The sequence below is a fragment of the Rhinopithecus roxellana genome, chromosome 9 (genome assembly GCF_007565055.1).
Source record: "Rhinopithecus roxellana isolate Shanxi Qingling chromosome 9, ASM756505v1, whole genome shotgun sequence".
Lineage (NCBI taxonomy): Eukaryota > Metazoa > Chordata > Mammalia > Primates > Cercopithecidae > Rhinopithecus > Rhinopithecus roxellana.
Genome location: NC_044557.1, coordinates 141,794,727 through 141,816,905, shown reverse-complemented (window position 1 = coordinate 141,816,905; position 22,179 = coordinate 141,794,727). Strand labels below are relative to the sequence as shown.

General features: G+C 43.1%; 1 protein-coding gene across 6 annotated transcripts in view; it reads left to right on the top strand.

Moving 5' to 3' along the window:
- MTUS1 (microtubule associated scaffold protein 1) overlaps positions 1-22,179 on the top strand; it is a 170,301-nt gene that overhangs the window by 50,100 nt on the left and 98,022 nt on the right. For all 6 annotated transcript variants that reach the window (XM_010374479.2, XM_010374481.2, XM_010374478.2 and 3 more), the window contains exons 2-3: positions 545-2,789; positions 12,757-12,952. In XM_010374479.2, coding sequence (XP_010372781.1) covers positions 699-2,789; positions 12,757-12,952 — 2,287 coding nt within the window. In that variant the 5' untranslated portion in view covers positions 545-698. The remainder of the gene's footprint in view (positions 1-544; positions 2,790-12,756; positions 12,953-22,179) is intronic.

Below are 22,179 nucleotides of genomic sequence, written 5' to 3'. Positions count from 1 at the left end.
TCTGCGTGGAAATAATAGGGGGCCCTTCTGAAAATGAAAGGGACATGATTACTAATCATCCTGGGACAACAGACATATTTTGGGACAGAGCCTTTAAGGAGGTGATTAAGGTTAAATGCAGTCATAAGAGTGTTGATCCAATAGAGCTGGTGCCCTTAGAAGAAGGGGAACTGACATCATAAGCAAATATGGGTGAATTGTCACTCTGTCAGCCAAGAAGAAGGAAAAACTACTGCCAGATTTAGCTCCTTCTCTCTATGACAAGTCCCTAGGAGTGGGGAAGAGGCATAGCAGTTATAAAGTCAGGGACAGGGTTAACGAGAAATGACCCATCTTCCATTCTGCCCCATTCCCTCACATGTAAAAAGTGTCTTGAAAAGGGGTGATAGATTGCGTAATTATATCTCAGTTACCCACGTCAGTAGTTGTGGGTTCTAAATGTGAACATAAAGTGGTTGAAACTAATCACTTAGTGATTGAAACTAAGGGGTGGCCTGTTAATTTTTCTAATAGTTACTTGAGTTAAACATTTTATTTCTTCCAGGGAACAACAAACCATTTAATCTTCAGAGCATCTTAGACTAAAAAACTTTCAACTGTGCTGAAAAACCTAGAAGACAGACCATTTTGCCCACCCTCTCATTTAAAAGGAATTGAAGAAGACATAAAATGGCAGAGGTTTAAGGTTACTGTTCAGGATGACTGATGATAATTCAGAAGGTAAAATAGAAGATGAATTGCAGACCTTCTTTACCAGTGATGAAGATGGAAATGCACACGTATACAACCCGAAATCACCACCTACACAAAACTCCTCAGCCAGCAGTGTGGATTGGAATTCTGCCAACCCAGATGACATGGTGGTTGATTATGAAACTGACCCTGCTGTGGTTACTGGTGAAAATATTTCTTTAAGCCTTCAGGGTGTTGAAGTATTTGATCATGAAAAGTCTTCTAGTGATTTCATTAGTAAGCAGGTGTTAGATATGCATAAAGATTCCATTTGTCAGTGTCCTGCAGTTGTAGGTACGAAGAAGCCCGAATATCTGCAACACAGCTGTCATTCCCTAGAAGCAGTTCAGGGCCAGAGTGTTGAGCCATCTTTGCCTTTTGTGTGGAAGCCTAATGACGATTTGAACTGTACAGGCTACTCTGCTTCCTTGGAGCTAAACCAGACATTTGATATGACAGTGGATAAAGTTAACTGCACCTTTATATCACGTCATGCCATCGGAAAGAGTCAGTCCTTCCATACCACTGGAAGCCTGCCACCAACTAGTGGGAGAAGTGGAAATAAATCTTTATCCTATTCCACTTGGACATCTTCCCATTCTGATAAGATGCATGCAAGAGAAACTACTTACGACAGAGAAAGCTTTGAAAACCCTCAAGCCACACCATCAGAAGCCCAAGACATGACTTACACAGCATTTTCTGATGTGGTGATGCAAAGTGAGGTTTTTGTTTCAGATATTGGAAATCGGTGTCCATGTTCTTCAGGAAAGGTCACCAGTGGGTACACAGATGGATCACAGCAAAGACTAGTTGGAGAAAAAGAGACACGAGCTCTAACACCAGTTTCTGATGGCATGGAAGTCCCCAATGGTTCTGCATTACAAGAGTTCTTTTGTTTATCCCAAGATGAAACCAATAGCGAACCACATTCACAGAGCTCATACAGGCAAAAGGAAATGGGCCAAAATCTGAGAGAGACAGTGTCCCATTGTCCTATTGATGATGAATGCCCTTTAATGGTGCCAGCTTTTGATAAAAGCGAAGCCCAAGTGCTGAACCCAGAGCATAAAGTCACTGAGACTGAAGACACACAAATGGCCTCCAAAGGAAAGGATTTGGGAACCCAAAATCGTACATCAGAATTGATTCTAAGTAGCCCGCCAGGAGAAAACGTGGGCTTGTCATTTGGACTGACTTGGGATGCAAATGATGTGGTCATTAGCACAGACAACACGATATGCATGTCAACACCAGTCCTAGAACCCACAAAAGTAACCTTTTCTGTTTCACCGATTGAAGCAACAGAGAAATCTAAGAAAGTGGACAAGAGTAATCGAGGGCTTAAAAACATACCTAACTCGAAGGAGGCACTTGTGAACCTGTGTAAACCTAGTTTAGGAAAATCAGCAACCAAAACGAATACCCCAATAGGTTGCAAAGTTAGAAAAACTGAAATTATAAGTTACCCGAGACCAAACTTCAAGAATGTCAAAGCAAAAGTTATGTCTAGACCAGTGTTGCAGTCCAAAGATGGTGCTTTATCTAAGGTCACACCCAGACCTCAGCTGACCAGTGCCTCATCACCCTCATCAGTGGTTTCCTCAAAACAGCCAACAGTTTTGAGCAGAACACCAAGAGCTGACTTGAATGCAGGCAAAAAAGCAGAAATTCTAATTAACAAGACGCATAAGCAGCAGTTTAATAAACTCATTACTAGCCAGGCTGTGCATGTTACAACTCATGCTAAAAATGCTTCTCACAGGGTTCCAAGAACAACATCTGCCGTGAAATCGAATCAGGAAGATGTTGACAAAGCCAGTTCTTCTAACTCAACATGCGAGACCGGGTCCGTTTCTGCGTTGTTTCAGAAGATCAAAGGCATACTCCCTGTTAAAATGGAAAGTGCAGAATGTTTGGAAATGACGTACGTTCCCAACATTGATAGGAATAGCCCTGAAAAGAAGGGTGAAAAAGAAAATGGGACATGTATGGAAAAACAAGAGCTGAAACAAGAGATTATGAATGAGACTTTTGAATATGGTTCTCTGTTTTTGGTAAGTAATATATACATTTTTTTGCAAGCTTCAGAGAACTGTGGAGAAAACCGAGATGTGTTAGGAATTAGTTATCTGTTAGTCAATAATATTGCAGAACTAGGTGGGCAGATGTACATTTAGTTGTTAATTCAATATCTTGTCAGTACGTATTAGGGTGTTAATAGGTTTCAATATAACAAACCTGCATATGGGAAAAAAAATCCTCAATGTCGGTATTTTGTATCAAGTATCACTGTTCTTTTTAATAATATGCTGAAAAAATGAAGCTACTTTAATATTTTAGTATAATTAGTAGTTTAAATGCCTGATACAATCAGGTTATATTTTATTTTTCTGAAAAAGTTGGGTTGTCAACTTCAAAATGTATGGGACAATATTTAAGAAAGGGCTTGGGAGTGCTGGTAAACATGTCAACATAAAAATAACTCCTGGACTGTTGTGGAGGAGGCAGCTCTGGGAAGTAGAGCCCTCTTGTATGAGCAAGAGTGTTCTTGATTTTTCCTCTGACCAGCTAATAATGATTTTGGGCAAGTAATTTTTTGAGACCCAAAGATGAAGGGATTGGACCTAGTGGATGTGTGAAGCCTCTTGTAGTCTTAATGTATTAATTCCTGGTACATAAAATATCTTTTACTCATGTATAGTGGAAAACCAGTATGTTTTCCATAGCACCTGTCTGAAATATTTGGGGAGCACCTAGAGACTTCTATTTAAAGAATTCACATGCAGTGTAAAGGTGATTTTCCTTAAAACATGAATATATTTTTGAGAATAGTGTGAAGAAATTGGTTTTCTGAGTTTTGAAAACATTTGACAGGCCACTGTTGGCCATTGGGTATGTGTCCTCGGCCCTATTTTTGGCAGTGGGGACTTAGGTGTATTTTCAGCCCCAGACAGGCTGTCCTTGGCTGCCTGTCCTCTGGGTCAGGAAGGGAGGTGGGTGCCAGAGGAGAAAGGCAGGTGTGACGCAGACAGCCTGTCCCTTGGAGGGCTCGTGGCAAGAGGAATGAAGCACATGGAATAGCAAGTGCGGAAGGGCTGACTTAGGTGTGTGTCTTCAGGGTGCGTTAGGGGCCACACAGGAGGGAATTGTCAGGTTCCTTTAGAAGACAAGGTTAGGAAAGACTGACTATATTCTTGATTCTCGAAAACATCAGTTTAGACATGTTTGGGCTTTAACAACCAGTCTTCTCTGTTTGGAAGAAGGGTGCACCACAGTGATTTCTAAACTAACAAGTTCATCCATAGTTTCAAAACTCAGATTTAGTTTTTAAGTTATCTGGAAGTCAAACTTAGAAAACTTATTTATAATTTTAATTTTTTTGCAAAATTAAATTACAACATGTTCTTAATTCTAATCAACTTTCTTAGTTTGGCGTTTATAGATATATGTAGAAACACAATGTTTATTCTCTTGATTTATGGGAGACTTTTTTTGGTGTGTCAGTCCCCAGCTACCAAAAACTCATAAAGTTTTTTTTGTTTTTGTTTTTAAATGACATTTGTCTTGAGTTTAAATTGGTTGTGTAATTGTGTAATTTTGAAACTAAAAGTTTTCCTGATTTGTGTATTTAGTCTTAGGGTTATATTGCCCCTCTGCAGCTTGAAAGCCTGTTCTTCAGGCTCCTGATGTGGTATTGAAGTAAGGTGGTAGAATCATCAGGTTGAAGTGGATCCTAGTATATCTTGGAGAAGCAGCACTTTTTGCCTTAGGAATCTGGCAATTAGGATTCATAACTAGATATGAAATACTTTCTAAGTCCTGAAAGATTGTCCCATATTCGCAGTGCTGTCACTTTTGCTTGACAACTGGCATAAAGGACTTACTCTTTTTTCTTTTTTTTTCTTCTTAAAGACGGAGTCTTGTTCTTGCTCTGTCCCCAGGCTGGAGTGCAGTGGCATAATCTTGGCTCACTGCAACCTCCGCCTCCCGGGTTCAAGCAAGTTCTCCTGCCTCGGCCTCCGAAGTAGCTGGGACTAGAGGCGTGCACCACCATATTCAGCTAATTTTTGTATTTTTAAGAGACGAGGTTTCACCATGTTGTCCAGGTTGGTCTCGATCCCTTGACCTCATGATCTGCCTGTCTCAGCCTCCCAAAGTGCCGGGACCACAGTCGTGAGTCACCGCGCCCGGCCTACTCTTTTTTCATGATCATGTCTGAAGCACGGTGCTCTCTAATTTTGCTAGTTTATCTCTTTCACATTTCCATGACTCTGGGAAGGAGGATGGGAAAGTGTCTGGGAGACCCTCATAGGCCACTGGGCTTTGCACTTACTGTAGAGAGCTGAATGAATTCGCTGAGTGTTTTCCTGAAAAGTGAACGTCTGTTGGTCACTTCGGCAGCACTCAGAGGCTCTTATTGCCCTGGATTGATGAGGAGACCATCCTGGAGGGATGTTAATTTTCTTTTTCTTTGAGATGGAGTCTTGCTCTGTCACCCAGGCTGGAGTGCGGTGATGCAATCTCGGCTCACTGCAACCTCTGCCTCCTGGGTTCAAGGAATTCTCTCACCTCAGCCTCTCGAGTAGCTGGGACTACAGGCGCATACGCCTGGCTAATTTTTTGTATTTTTATTTGAGATGGGGTTTCACCATGTTGGCCAGGCTGGTCTCAAACTCCTGACCTCAAGTGATCCGCCGGCATCGGCCTCCCAAAGTGCTGGGATTACAGGCGTGAGCCACCACACCCAGCCGGATGTTAATTTTTACTGTTGTTCTGTTGGCCTACCTTCGGCCTTCAATTTACTGAATCCCTAGGCTGCCTGCAGCTTCACAGCTCTTTGGTGGTCAGGGTTTATCTGAATCGTTAGAAAAGATTTTATTTGGAAGAAGGAACTTGATTTTTATTTGAAACAGGGGGCTAGATGTAGCTTCTCACAACAGAGGTTATGTATTCATGATAGTGTGTGAGATAAAGGGAGTGGAGACTTACCTAAAAGGACAGGAATTGATGTTTATTCAGTCCTTGCTCTGGGTCGGGCACTTTGCTCAGGTGCCTTAGGTGTATTAGGTCGTTTAATAGGCCTATAATGCTCAGGTGCTTTACATACGTTGTTATTTACTCTTCCCAGTAACAATAGGGCAATTGTTGTCGACATTTTAATACTTCAGCCAGGCCACTTAAAACTCACACAGCTGGTAAGTAGTAAAATTGGGCTTCACATGCAGAGCCCTCACTTGAATCCTGGCCTTTTCTGCTCCATACACTGTAGGGTTTCAAAATTTTTGGAATGTTGGCTCTGAAAGGCAAAATAAGTGATTTGCTGAAGATTCGCTTTTGTAAATTGATGAGAAGTTTGCATTACTTTTTAAAAGAAGGTTTTCTCTGGGAGATTAACGTTTGGGTTACTTTTTAAAAGAAGATTTTTCTCTGGGAGATGAATTTAGCCAGCTTTAACTGAACCTAGCCAGAGACAGAAGATCTTTGTTAGTTTGTGTACAGTCGCTTGCTTTTCTTGGCCAATTCTGTATTGTTCTCCAGTGCCAAAACATGACCTCCAGCTGTTCTCATGGGTGACTGGCCTGCTAAGTTATTGTTGAATTCACCTAATGTATGAATTCTGCCATCAGCGTTGGGCTTTATGTATCTCTATTGGAAATTAACGCTTGTGCTTTATTAAAGAAAGAAAAGTGATGGTGGGGAATATGCTGCTTTACAAGCACAAATTTTGAAGTAGTTTCAAATTGTAGCTCCACCATTTACTGAGCAAAGTGACCTCAGGCAGGTTACTAAGTCTCTGTTGGGCTCATTTGTTCTTTGTGTCAAAAAAAGTGTCAAACTCTGTAATATATTTGAAGAGATTTATTCTGCGCCAAATATGAGTGACCAGTGGCCCATGACACAGCCCTTAGGAGATCCTGAGAAGATGTGCCTAAGGTGATCCAGGTACAGCTCGGTTTTACACGTTTTAGGGAGACATGAGACATCAATCAGTACATGTAAGGTATACATTGGTTCTGTCTAGAAAGGAGAGACAACTGGAAGTGGAGGCAGCTTCCAGGTCACAGGCAGATTTAAACATTTTCTTTCTTTTTCTTTTTTTTTTTTGAGACAGATTCTCTGTTGCCCAGGCTGGAGTGCAGTGGTGTGATGTCTCGGCTCACTGCAGTCTCTGCCTCCCGGGTTCAAGTGATTCTCTTGCCTCAGCCTTTTGAGTAGCTGGGTTTACAGGTGAGGACCACCATACCCAGCTAATTTTTTTGTATTTTTAGTAGAGACGGGGTTTCGTCATGTTGGCCAGGCTGGTTTTGAACTTGTGGCCTCATGTGATCTGCCCATCTTGGCCTCTCAAAGTGCTGGGATTACAGGTTTGAGCCACTGCCGCCAGCCTAAAGATTTTCTAATTGGCAGTTGGTTCAAAGAGTTAAAGATCTGGAATCGACAAAAAGGAATGTCTGGGTTAAGGTAAGGAGCTGTGGAGACCAAGGTTTTATCATGCAGATGAAACCTTCAGGTAGCCTGCTTCAGGGGAGTTGATAGTAAATGTTTCTTATCAGACTTAAAAGAGTCTGTTCTGTCAGTCTTAAGGTCTGTGTTGATGTTAATGCTGGTCAGCTGTGCCTGAATTCCAAACTGGGAGGAGAGTATAATTATGTCTGACTCCCCCTTCCTTTCATATCCTGACCTAGTTTTTCAGGTTAACCTTGGAATGCCCTTGGCCAAAAGATGTGGTCCCTTCAGATGGTTGGGGGGCTTAGAATTTTATTGTTGCTTTACATTAATGTAAAGGGAGAATGCAAATTGTAGTTTGGTGTTGGAATTCACACTGTAAGGCTCAGGCTCCCATTTCCTCTATGTAGAATAGAAACATTTCTTGGGTGCCTACTGTGTATTATGTATATGGTGATGATTGTTAGGGTATAGGGAAAAAAGAGACCCTGTCTAAATGTAGTGCCTAGTGCAGTGGGTAATACTGATGCAGGAGTTTTTCTCAACCCCTTTGTAAAACTTGCAATGGGGGCGCCCCATTTATTCAGCCCGCCATGCTCAACCTCTTACGGACAGGAGTGTTTGGGCAAGTGAGTACAGGATCCAGCCAGCCACTTTGAGCACCGGCAGGAGCAGGCTCTGTGTAGGCCCCACAGTGGTGCCCAGGTGGTGGTGTCTGTGACCCCCAGAGCCCCAGAGGGCATGTTGCAGTGCTCTGTTGGCTCTACCATCCATGGACAGTGGTGTGTCATCAGCTCAGTGGGCCCTTTGCCTCATTGTGTGGGACAGCTGCCCTCCAGCAGTGAGGGCAAAGGGTCATTGTGACAACCTTTTTTGGGTACCCAAACTTGGTGGGTCCCAAGCTCTCGTCCACTGTCCTAAAAGAATTGGGTCACATGGACACTTGAAGGATGGTGGAGGTGGATAATTTTATTTAGCGATGGAAGTGGCTCTCAGCAGAGAGGGAAGCTGAAGAGGGGACAGGACGGGCAGATAATCTTCTCTGAAGTCTGGCCATCTCCAGTCAGCTTTTCTCCAAAGTTAAGCCATCTCTCCTCTAAAGTCCAGCTGTCGGTCTGCCATCTTAAGTACTAACCAGGCCTGACCCTGCTTAGCTTCCAAGATCAGACGAGATTGGGTATGTTCAGGATGATATGACGGTAGACTCAGCTGTCCTCTGAAGTCTCCAGTTGATATGGTTTGGTTGTGACCCCACCCAAATCTCGTCTTGAATTCCCACATGTTGTGGGAAGGACCCAGTGGAAGGGAGCTGAATCATGGGGGGCGGGTCTTTCCCATGCTGTTTTCATAATAGTGATTAAGTCTCAGGAGATCTGATGGTTATTATAAGGGGGAGTTGTCTTGCACGAGCTCTCTTTGCTGCCATCCGTGTAAGACATGTCTTGCTCCTCCTTGCCTTCCGCCATGGTTGTGAGGCTTCCCCAGCTACGTGGAACTCGAAGTCCAATTAAACCTCTTTCTTCTGTAAGTTGCCCGGTCTCCTGTATGTCTTTATCAGCAGCATGAAAATGGACTAATACATCAGTCAAGCTGCTTGTGTCGCCTACCGAGTGAGTCTGGGGTCTTTACGGGAATGGGATGTGGGGGCAGGGCAGGCCATAGGTAGTTTTGGAAAAGGCAACATTCGATTGGTAAAAAGACATTATTTGGAAAGAACTAATTAGGAGAGAGTGGGCAAACAGGGATAGAAGTTCTCACTTTGAGCCGTGGGTTTCGGGGGTTTTGTCTTGAAGGTGGGGTTTTGCTGGGGAGCTGCCCCTGTCTGCCTAGAATTTCTCAGCCTCCTGCCTCTATCAATATGAGAAAGTAAACCAGCAAGGGTGTGTTGATTGCTAAGTTGGGAGTGTGAGTAGACTGCTGTGCTGCAGGCGGGGGAACAAAGTGTGGTAATGGGCATAGTTGTCGAAGGCTTACAGGGGACATCACATATTGTCACTAGCTGGAACTTGAAGGGCAAGTATTCTGGGTAGAGGAATACCACGTACAAAGATGAAGAAATGTGAGAAGATTTTCTCATTTAGGGGAATCTAGGTAGTAGGTGTGAAGGGAGCTGGGAGTATAGAACGCTGAGCAGTAGAGAATAAGGTGAAGAGGATGGCAGGGACTTCCATATGCAAAAGGATTGCTGGGCCTTGTGCAGAAGAGATGTTATCTGAGAGACAGTCGGAAGATGTCTAACCCTATTTGAGTTTGAGAGAGATTGCCCTAGCAGGCAGATAAAAGATGAATTGAAAGCTGGGGAGACCAGAAAGATCCTGATGACATGGTTTCAGTAGTCTTGGTGAGAAATGACAGCAGATGGAAAAGAGAAATAGCTTTCAATTGTTGAAGCTGGGTGCCTGGGTATGTTGTGGTGAACACGGGAAGAGATAAGTTTAGAGATAGATAGGAAAGTAAGTTTAATTTTAGAAAATGCTTCACGTTCTTGTTCTGTAAAATGGGGTACAATAAACCTACCAACTTCACAGGATTCTTATGAGGGTTAAGTGAGTTGATACATATACTTAGAATTTAGAATAGTATTTTATAAGGGCTATAGGTTAGTAAGTTAAGTAAAGTGATATGGTTTGGCTTTGTCCCCACCCAAATCTCATCTTGAATTATAGCTCCCATAATTCCCACGTATTATGGGAGGGACCTGGTGGGAGATAATTGAATCATGGGGGCAGTTCCCCCCATACTGTTCTTGTGGTAGTGAATAAGTCTCATGAGATCTGATGGTTTTATAAGGGAAACCCCTTTTGCTTGACTGTCATTCTGTCTTGTCTGCTGCCCTGTAAGATGAACCTTTCACCTTCCACCATGATTGTGAAGCCTTCCCAGCCACGTGGAACTATGAGTCCATTAAACCTCTTTTTTTTTTTTTTTTTATAAATTACGCAGTCTCAGATGTGACTTTTTCAGCAATGTGAAAATAGACTAATTCATAGAGGTACTTGAAGGATGCTGAGTTGGGAGGTGTAGAAGGAAGTTAGGTATATGGGAAACTCAGGAGAGAGTACTTGTTGGACATGTGGATTTGGATGCACCAGTGTACGCGTGGCAATTGAAACAGCAGCCAGGATCATGTAGGAAGAGTACATGGCAAGGAAAGAGAACAGGGCCAAGGCTAAGTCTTCATGAAGACTAGCTGTAATAGTCTGTTCTCACATTGGTATATAAAGAACTACCTGAGACTGGGTAATTTATAAAGAAAAGAGGTTTAATTGACTCACAGTTCCACAGGCTGTACAGGAAGCAAGGCTGCAGAAGCCTCAGGAAACTTGCAGTGGCAGGCCCAAAGGCAAAGGGGAAGCAGACATGTCTTGCATGACTGGAGAAGGAGGAAGAGAATGAGGGGGAAGGTTTTAAACAACCAGATCTTGTAAGAACTCACTATTAGGAGAACAGCAAGGGGGAGGTCTGCTTCCATGATCCAGTCACCTCCCACCAGGCCCCTCCTCCAACACTGAGGATTGCAGTTCCATACAAGATTTGGGTGGGGACACAGATCCAAATTCTGTCACTAGCCTCCAAAAGTAAAGAAGAATATGACCCAGAAAAGGAATGCCCAGACAGGTAGAAGGAAAACCAGGAAAGAGCTTTGTCAGGAAACCAGAGAATGGAGTTGTTAGCGTTGGATGCTATAGAGAGCCCCCAGGGAAAGGATTGAAAACTAGCTTGAATTTACTTGTGATACTGGAGATCTTGAGTACATTCTCACTAATGGGTACAAAGGCAGAATATGGTGAATTAAAGAGTAAGCCATGAAGAGTTTTAATGCCTTCATAGTAAAAATGAAAATTGAATACAGTCATCCCTCTGTATCTGTGGGTTCCACATCTGTGGATTGAGCCAACCTTGGATTTAAAATACTCAGAAAAAAATTTTGCAATGTTTCAGAAAGCAAAACTTGAACTTCCTACATGCTGAATGCTATGTTGAATCCACCTGAAACAAGTAATATGTAGATGTTGTAAGTAATGTAGAGATGATTTACAGTATATGGGAGGATGTGCGTAGGTTATATGCAAACCCTACACTATTTCATATAAGAGATTTATTTGAGTGTCCATGGATTTTCATATCTGCCAGGGTCCTGGAACCAATCATTTTTGATACCAATGGAGAACTGTACACGTCCACTTAGAAATTGTTCCCTTCACATAGCTAATACCACAGGAAAGTGATATGGGGAAGGTATGATCTGGATTAAAATTTTATTAATTAAAAAAGCCAAACTCTAAAATATGTGAAGAGATTTATTCTGAGTCAAATGTGAGGACCATGGCTGATGACACATCCTCAAGAGGTCATAAGAACATATGCTTAGGTGGTTGGGTTACAGCTTGATTTTATCCATTTTAGGGAGACAAAAGACATCAGTCCATACATTTGAGATATAGATTAGTTTGGTCTGGAAAGATGAGACATCTTGTAGGGACTTACAGATCATACATGGATTCAGAGATTTACTGATTGGCAATTGGTTGAAAGAGTTAAGTTGTTGGCTCACACCTGTAATCCCAGCACTTTGGGAGGCCGAGGCAGGCAGATCACGAACTCTGGGGTTTGAGACCAGCCTGACACACACGGTGAAACCCCGTCTCTACTAAAAATACAAAAAACACACATACACACACAAAGAAAACATGGTGAAACCCCATGTCTACTAAAAAGAAAATATCAAAAAAAAAAAAAAAAGCTACAAAAATACAAAAATTAGCCGTCTCTACTAAAAGTAAAAAGATTGATGGTGGTATGTGCCTGTAATCCCAGCTACTCAGGAGGCTGAGGCAGTAGAATCACTTGAACCCGGGAGACGGAGGTTGCAGTGAGCCGGGATCATGCCACGGCACTCCAGCCTGGGCCATAGAGTGAGACTCCGCCTCCAAAAAAAAAAAAAAAAAGTTATTATCTAAAGACCTGGAATCAATAGAAAGCAGGGTCTCAGTTAAGATAACGGTGTGTGGAGACCAAGGTTCTTATTATGTAGATGAAACCTCAGGTGGCTGCCTTTAGAGGCCGTAGATGGCACCTATTACCTATTTATACTTTTAAAAGATGCTAGACTCTCAGTTAATTTCTTTGGGACCAGACAAAGATCGGGGAAAGGAAGATGATTATCTACGGAATGTAAATTTGCCCCTACAAGAGACAGCTTTGCAGGGCCTTTTCAGAATGTGTTAAAGAAAAATATTTTGGGGTAAAATACTTCAGTTTCCTTCAGGGCTTGTTGCTATCTGTCATGTGATGCTATGCTAGAGTCAGGCTGGAATTTGGTGTCTTTTTGCTATAAAGAGTCTGTTTTGTCTAACTTAAGGTCTCTGTTTTAATGGTAATGCTGGTCAGTTGTGCCTGAATTCTAAAGGGAGGAGAGTGTAATGAGGCATGTCTGACCTCTTTCCCATCGTGGCCTGAACTTGTGTTTTAGGTTTCTTTGGAATCCCCTTGGCCTAGAGGAGGGGTCCATTCAATCAACTGGGGGCTTAGAATTTTATTTTCGGTTTACAGTCTTAACTGTTATTTTCACAGGGCTCTGCTTCAAAAACGACGACCACCTCAGGCAGGAATATATCCAAGCCTGACTCCTGTGGTTTGAGGCAAATAGCTGCTCCAAAAGCCAAAGTGGGGCCCCCTGTTTCCTGTTTGAGGCGGAACAGCGACAGTAGAAATCTCAGTGCTGATCGAGCCATCTCTCCCCAGAGGATCAGACGTGTGTCCAGTTCTGGTAAGAATAAAATAGTTCAATAGTTTATGAGTTATTTGAATGTAAAATTTGACGGTCATGATTATAGGTTTAACGCATTCTGTCACTAAAGCATTTAGCCTTTTGTGGACCAGCATCCTGAGCAGAGAAGGTAGAAAAACAAGATGACAGCACATCCCTTATCTTTGAGCAAGGCAAAGGCTAGTTGAGGAGAGAGGTATAGGGGTATAAACCATCTTACAAGCTATTCAGAAGGATGTGTACATAAATATACAACTGGGTGGCTCTTGTCAATCTGAATCATTTCATTCATTTTTTTCAAGTGGTCAAGTGCTTAACAATACCAAAATGTTGTACTGTAGGTCCATAGTATGCCCTCAATACATGTGAAGAGATTAATTTTTAAAAAATTTTACTGAAAGATGTATTAGAGATTTAGGGGGATATGAGGGCGACTAAAAAGTTAAAATTTTTCTAATCTGAACTTTTATTTATGTTGGCTTGTATCTTATAATTTGTAATTTTAAAGTCATGTAAGGCCAATGAAATTTGAGCGCCTCAAGAGTAGCTATTAAGTATCATACTACATTTGGCAGATGTACAGATTTATGTTAAAAAGAAATGGAAAAGTCAGCCCTGTGTCACCGGGATGAAAAGCCTGCTAGCCATTCCAGATGACTGAGAAAATTTTGCAAAGAACACACCTTATTTCTGCAGGTACAACCCCGAACAAATGAAAGTCGTGTCACACCAATTTAGAAGTAGGTTCCCTTATAAAAATAGTTATGTGCCCACCCATGTGAGAATGTTTTACGGAAACCAGTGAAAGCTAGCAAATCCCAGAAGAGCTCTGTATCTCTCTCCCATTTAGTATTTGTGGGTTTCATTTTTCAACCCTATCGTGACACCTCCAACGTGAAAGCCTATAATGCACAGAAATGTTTTACGGGCTGTTTATTTAGATTCAGGCCTGGTGTCAAGGAGACATGACCAGAGAGGTGTGAGTGGAAGAAGAGGGATTGGCAGCACATGTCCATCTCCATCCCCAGAGGAACTAGCTGGAAAGAGGAATTCATTCGTTCAGAGTGTTCATCATTTGGCAGAAAAGCCAAAAGCCACTGGGAGAAACAGTGATTCTTATTTGGGATATTGCCACACTTAGGGAGTCAAGGCATGAGTGAGATGAAAGCTCTGGTCCTGGCTGGGTGCGGTGGTTTATGCCTGAAATCCTAGTGCTTTGGGAGGCCGAGGTGGGAGGACCACTTGAGGCCAGGAGTTGAAGACCAGCCTGGGCAAGAAAGCAAGACCCTGTCTTATGAAAAATAAATAAATAAATATATTTTAGCTGGGTATGATGGTGTGCACCTGTAGTTCCAGCTATTCCAGAGGCTGAGGCAGGAAGATCACTTGAGCCCAGAAGTTGAAGGCTGCAGTGAGCTATGATCATGTCACTGTACTCCAGCGTGGGCAGCAGAGCAAAACCCTGTCCCTTGGTGGGGAAGAAAAAGCTCTGGTCCTTACTGTAGTTGTCCAGTAAGGCTCATGGTGTTTACAGAGACTGGAGCTCCCTTCCTCCTCTGTGAGGAACACCTGTAGCTTGGTGGCATTGGAGTGTGGTCCCTGGCCTCTGGCCTGCCGTTAGGAGTCCTGTGTTTTAGTTCCACTCTGGCCCCAATACACTACCTGAGCAAGTCTTTTACTCTCCCTAGGCTTCAGCTTCACATCTGGAAAGTGTAAGTGTCTGAGAATCTAAGACCCTGTCAGCTTTTCCAGTCCTTGCCTTTCTAGGGACAATTTGGAGCTCACCTCCTTTTCTGAGTAACTGCTGTTACTGGTATGATTCTCTGAATTTCGTGGTGCGTGAATTCCAGAAAACCTACGTGCACATACTTTTAAGAAACGAGGCCAATACCCAGGATACATTGAAAAAGAGAATCCTTTTATGTAGGCAATCAGTCCCACCCAGCGGGGAAGCGGTTGTTAAGTCCTTTCACCCTGTGTTGCATTATGTGTCTTAGAGAAAAGTGGATCTGTTTAGTCTTAGCGAAAAGACAGGGCATGTTGTTGAGCTTTTATCATCCTGTGTCAATGAGCTTGATGACTGAGGTATGCATCCAGATTTTTCAGTCTCAGTTAAAAACTAAATTACCTTTTATACTGAGTGGTTTTCTGTATCTGAATGGAAAAAGGTAATGTAACCAGAAACATTCTGGATTTGAATTTGACTTTTATATTTGAGTGGTTAGAAGACTTTTATGGTCTGAATACTTGGGTCACTCTACATTAATAGGTTGAAACCCCAACCCATAATGTGATTGTGTTTGGAGACAGGGCTGGTGAGGAGGTGATAAAGGTTAAACGGGGTCCTAAGAGTGGGATCCTAATTCAGAAGAGGTGGTGCCCTTAGAAAAAGAGGAAGAGATGCACTAGGCATGTCGGCTCACACCTGTAATCCCAGCATTTTGGGAGGCCAAGGCGGGTGGATCACCTGAGGTCAGGAGTTTGAGACCAGGCTGGCCAACATGGCAAAACCCCGTCTATACTAAAAATACAAAAAACAATTAGCCGAGGGTGGTGGCAGGTGCCTGTAATCCCAGCTACTCAGGAGGCTGAGGCAGGAGAATCACTTGAACCTAGGAAGGGGGAGTTGTGGTGAGCCGAGATCACACCATTGCACTCCATCCTGGGCAACGAGAGCGAAACTCTTTCAAAAAAAAAAAAAAAAAAGAGGAAGAGACACTGGAACTGTCCTCACTATGTGAGGTACAATGAGAATGTAGCCATCTGGATGCCAGGAAGAGGGCCCTTGCTGGGAAGCAGATCAGCTGGCACCTCTATCTTGGGCATTCCAACCTGCAGAACAGTGAGAAAACAAATTTCTGTTGTTCAAGACACCCCATCTGGTATTATTACTCTTATGGCAGCCCGAGCTGAGAAGACTAATTTGATTCTACTGTATTATGTTTTACAGAAAACTTAATAGCAGCTAATTTTTTGGGATGCTCTCGATAAATTGAGAGATGTTTCTTGAGGGGGACAAAAAACTTAATCACCACACAGTTAGAAGTAGAACAGAAAAATCAAGGAGCAGAAACAATGTACTTTTAGATCACTGTGATCCTGTTGCCATTGATTGTACAATGAAGTGTTTGTATGTATTAGCAAATTGAAACCAAATGGATATCCACCAGACTGACTCACAGTTACTCTGCTGAAAGGTAAGCAGCAGGAGTGTTCCAGCCAATTTGGGGTTTTCAATAAATCCTTTCAGAACACTTAAGTAGAAAACCAGACCCAGTGTTGAAACAGCCATTTTCTTGAAGCTTTAAAATGAATGTGAGAAGGAATTGTAATTAAACCCAATGGAGCTGTTCCTTTTTCCTTTTTTTTTCTCCCCCCGCCGAGACGGAGTCTTGCTCTGTTGATGAGGTTGGAGTGCGATGGTGCAATCTCGGCTCACTGCAACCTCCGCCTCCCAGGTTCAAGCGATTCTCCTGCCTCAGCCTCCCGAGTAGCTGCGATTTACAGGCACCCACTACCACGCCCAGCTAATTTTTTGTATTTTTAGTGGAGATGGGGTTTCACCATGTTGGCCAGGCTGGTCTTGAACTTCTGACGTCAGGTGATCCACCCACCTTGGCCTCCCAAAGAGCTGTTCCATTTTACCTGTCAAAATGCAGAAATTTATATGAGATCAGATTATAAGAGATTATAACAAACCAAATCTAAAGTACCTTTGCTTCTTTGGAAATGTACTGAAATAAGATGAGATAGTGATGAAAATTATTTCTGATAGTAATTATTATAATGTGAATGATAGCAGCTCACACTGTTAAGTGTATGTCAAGTTCCAGGCTCAGTTTTAGTAATTTCATCTATAAATTCATTTAATCCTGACAATAACTTTTTGAGGGTTATCCCTGTTCTATAGACAAGGAATCTTCCACAGAAAAGTTACATAATTTGTCTAATGTTAAACAGCTGGAAAGTGGCAGAGGTGGGATTCAGACCAGCCAGTGATGCTATTAACTGTCACATTATTAGTCTCAATACTATTAGTATGACCATGAGTTTTGTTTTATTTATTTATTTGTTTATTTTTGCGATGGAGTTTCAGTCTTGTTGCCTAGGCTGGAATGCAAATGGTGCAATCGTGACTCACCACAACCTCCCCTTCCCTGGTTCAAGCAGTTCTGCTGCCTCAGCCTCCTGAGTAGCTGAGATTACAGACACGAATCACCACACCTGGCTAATTTTGTATTTTTAGTAGAGATGGGATTTCTCCATGTTGGTCAGGCTGGTCTCGAACTCCTGACCTCAGGTGATCCACCCGCCTTGGCCTCCTAAAGTGTGGGGATTACAGTCATGAGCCACTGTGCCTGGCCTGAGTTTTATTTTTAATAATAAAATAAAGTCTAATTTGTTTTTTGTTTTGTTTTCTGTTTGTTTGTTTTTTGAGACAGTCTCACTCTCGTCCAGGCCAGAGTGCAGTGGCTGCACTATAGATCATGGCAGCCTTGAATTCCTGGGCTCAGGCAATCCTGTCTCAGCCTCCCGTGTAGCTGGGACCACAGGTGTGCCTCAGCATACCCAGCTGATTTTTATTTTTTCTTATAGAGATGGGGGGGATGTCTCACTTTGTTGCCAGGCTGGTCTCGAACTCCTGAGATTAAGCTTAAGTGATCCTCTCACCTAGGCCTCCCAAAGCACCAAGATTACAGGCATGAAGCACCACACCAGGCTAACGTTTAATTTTTTAAAAATTAAAATTCTTGTTGCCCAGCTGAGTGGTTTAGAAACTGTGGCACTTTTCTTTTCAGGCCTTGGTTTAAAGCTTGATGTCAATTTACTGTGATGTAAATGATTTTATGTGGTTATGGAAAATTAATGCTGCTTCAGGAAAAATCGCTAATGCATGCCGGGCTTAATACCTAGGTTGCTAGGTGAAGCCAACCACCATGGCCCACGTTTACCTGTGGTACAAACCTGCACAGCCTGCATGTGTACCCTGGAACTTAAAACAATAAAAAATACAGTAATAATAAATTAATGCACTGAATAAATAACTGCTCAGTAAATCCTTCATGATCAATCCAGACATCTTCAGAGAGACCCGCCGTCACTCTGTTTTGGAGGCAATACCAGCTCTTCCCAGGTTTTAGATGATAAATATCTGTGTTCTTCTCTACACACATGCGGTTGCCGTTTCAGTGGCCAGCCTGAGCCAGGCAGGATTACAGAAGTAGCACAGGATTCCCTCCCTGCCCTGTGACTCGGGAGAGCTAACTGAGGAGGGAGAGTGCGTGTTTACGCAGCAAACACAAAGCTGCACAAAGAATGGTGATGGGTGGGGAAAAGGCCCCAAAAGAAGAATGTCCAGGGGCGGGTCGGTGAAGAAAGGCCTCCCGAAAGAGATGGGTTTTAGTTTTCTTCTAGAGAAAGAGAAACCACATTTCAAACGGGCAACTCTTTGTTTCAACTGAGTTTATTGTGAGTTAATAAAGTAAATTCCTTTCAAGACAGCAGTCGGTCCGAAACTTGCAGTGACTTGCCTGTCATCGCAGGTTTCTCTTCTTTCTTGCTAAGGTATTTCCTTCGTGGTTTATGTAAACTGATTTTTTTTTTCATTCATTTCGTGTTAAAGAGAATTTAAAATCTTCTTCAAATTACTTTTATATCCTTTTAAACTTTTCTAGGTGAGAGTTTGAGAGAGATAGTAAGCAAAATTACGAGAGATTTTTCGCATACTTGAATAAAGTAATTATTAAAAATCAGAGGTTGTTACTCAATGAGTTATTCTAAAAGCCACCTTGAGGACGGACATGGTGGCTCCCATCTGTAATCCCAGCAATTGGGGAGGATTACTTGAGCCCAGGAGGTTGAGGCCAGCCTGGGCAACAGAGTAAGACCCTGTCTTAAAAAATAAAGTTAGCTGGGCAAGTGTCACACACCTGTGGTCCTCGCTCCTCAGGAGGCTGAGGTGGGAGGATCACTGAGCCCAGGAGGTTGAGGGTTCAGTGAGCTATAATTGCACCAGTGCACTCCCGGTGGGGTGACAGAGCAAGACCCTGTCTCTAAAATGTGAATAAAATTTAACATTAATGTGTCACTAATAGGTGTTTCTATATTTGTATGTGATTAAATCACTTTCTTTAGAGTATATCTCAGGATCTCTTTTCATAAAAATAGTATTAGTCGCTAACGTGTTTTGAATGCCTGTGTGCACCAAGCACATGCTAAGCTTTGTTTTAAATGCATAATCTCATTTAATTCTCACAACTCCGAGTAGGGATGCTGTGATTATCCCCATTCTACAGATGAGGAATTTGAGGGTCTGAAAGCTTCAGTAACCTGTCCAAAGTTATCCAGTGGGGTAATTGGTGGAGATGGGAAATGGGCCGGGTATTCTGGCCCCACAGTCTGTGCTCTTAACCCTGGTCCTTTATGTACATGCAGGAATCTTGACACACTCTTGTCTTCTTTCATGGACATGAGTGAATTCTTCATTAAACCACGTGTGTGTGAAGGAGAATGTGAGGAAGGCTGGCTTGTGCTAAGAACTCTTCTAAGTACTGTAATGAAGTGCACAGAAGAGGCCCATTCCTTCCATTAGGAACCTTAAATTCTAATAAGGGGATTAAGAAATAAATACATTTTTGGATTCATGATGATGGAAAAGATCAAGCATTTACAAGTGGTGATTCATGATGATGAATCCACAGATAAAGGAGAAAGGGCCGAGCACGGTGGCTCATGCCTGTAATCCCAGCACCTTGGGAGGCTGAGGCAGGTGGATCACTTGAGGTCAGAAGTTCTAGACCAGCCTGGCCAACATGGTGAAACCGCATCTGTACTAAAAATACAAAAATTGGCTGGGCATGGTGGCAGGTGCATGTAGTTGCAGCTACTTGAGAGTTTGAGGCAGGAGACTCTCTTGAACCTGGGAGGTGGAGGTTGCAGTGAGCTGAGGTTGCATCACTGCACTCCAGCCTGGGTGACAGAGCAAGACCCTATCTCAAAAAAAAAAAAAAAAAGAAAAAGAAAAAGAAAAAAAAAAGCAGTGAAGGAAATTAGATTTTTAAACGGCTAGATCAAGAAAGGCTTCACTGAGAGGGTGACATTTGGGCAAACACTTGCAAGGAGGGGAGGAGGGAGGCTTTTGGATGTCAGGTGGGAGGACTTTCCAGGCACAGGGACCAGCCGTGCAGAGACCCCGAGGTGAGGCAGGGTGTGGGGTGCGCAAGGAACAGTGAACCACTCACTGTGTGTGGTGTGGGCTGGAGGACGTGGGTGGGCGGAGGAGGTCAACCAACCCGGCAGGGCCATGCGGGTGCCTATGAGGCACGTGTCCTCTTTTCGTCCTCACAGACATCATCACTTGTAAATGCTTGATCTTTTCCAGGCGTTTCACACAATTCTCACTTGGCAGTAATTATGGAGAAGATTGCTTTGTGGAATGACTCATGAGTAGGCTTAGTATGTCACAGTGCAGGCCTGCCCATTCATTCAAGGAGTGCTTAGGGTCCCTGCTCTGTGTTGGGCAGTGTACTAGATTCTGAGACTACAAACAGGATTAAGCAAATATGTCCTCTTAAGGAGCTTACTGGTTGGAGGGTGAGGGGATAAGGGGGTGTCTAAGCAAATCGTTCCAATGAAAACTCTTGGCTCTTCAGATTCCAGCCCAGCTGTCCTGGCCTCTCTGCTACTTTGCATTCATAGTGCTGTATGCTGATTATTTCCTTACATGTCTGTCTCCTTCTAGACGGTGAAATCCATAAGGATAGAGTTCAGCTCTTAGTTATTTTCATATTTTCCAGTGCACAGTGTACTGGTTACACAAAAGGTGTTTCGAAACATTGCTTGGCTTGATTTGAATGGAGACCTGTGCGAAGCACTATGTATCCACAGTAAAGGAGCAACACTAACTCATTATGAGGGAGAACTGGAGGAGAGGCGGTGACATTTGAACTGTTTGGAATGCGCCTGCAGGAGTTTGGAATGCGCCTTGCCAGTAGAGGAGGCAGCTGGGGTTCCCGAAGGTGCAGATGTGGCGTTCTCAAAAGATACCATGTGCTTGGGGAACGTCAAGGCCAGGGTCAGCATGTCCTGCTGGACACAGCAGACGTGTCCCGGGGTCAATGAGATGAGCCTCTGCCTCCAGGGAGATTGAGGCTGATTAGTTCTAGTACTCTAGACACAAACTTGCACGAGTGCTACACGTTTTTTGGGAACAGATGGTAGAGTACATATTTAAAATAATTTGGAGAAAGTGTCTGGTCACTTCTTTTGGTGGTGAACAGTCCCAAGTGTCTACCCACCACTTCATGGTAGGTCATGAAGTGAAATGTGGAATAGAGTAGCAAGAAGTTTTCTGGAGGAGAATAGTGAGTTTCGTTCGGGGTGTGTGAAATTGGAGGAGGCTACAAACTGGGAAGCACCTCATAGGGATATGTGCATGCTTGAAGTTTAAGAGTAAAAATATGTAGAGACCAAGGAAACCCTCAGAAAAGAGCTGACATAAAAATATAAGGACAGGCTAGGCCCAGTGGCTCCTGCCTGTAGTCTCAGCTACTAGCTACTTGGGAGGCTGAGACAGGAGCATCTCTTGAGCCCAAGTTTGAGTCTACAGTCAGCTATGATTGTACCACTGTACTGCCACCTGGGTGACAGAGCGAGACCCTCTGAAAAGAAAAGAAAAGAAAAAAAAGATGGTGTTAAGTTCTGAGGTCTCAGTGATCTCACCATCTCATTGCCCAATGGAGCTCTGCTCATAAACCTTGACTCCTAATGAGCCAGGAGGCTCACTGTGCACCTTCTTTTGTTCTTATCAGGCATTATTAGCATGAGTGTCAGATGGTAAATAAATTGGCTGGTGTACATGACCCTTGTTCATCTCCTTTGTATGGTAGCTGGGAAAAGGAAGCAACACCGCTAAGCCTTTGGTTTATTCCCCTCTGAATTTAAATGTTCCTGTAGTTATGGGACACATGTTCCAGGCCTGTGACTAAGGCAGTTATTTTTGTTTAATCCCCACCTGAAGCCACAGACATCTTGTGAACATACTTGCAGAGGCAGGTACTGACGGCATCACCGAGAATGCTGCGCTTCTCTGCAGCTGGAGTCATCGTGAGAACCTTGCTTTGTGGGACTTTTTGCTGCTTTGTCAAATTACTGCACTCTTCAGACTTGCTGTGTTTTTGTTGTGACTCACCTGTGTTGCTGTGCCTTTGTCTGGGGAGCTTACCCTT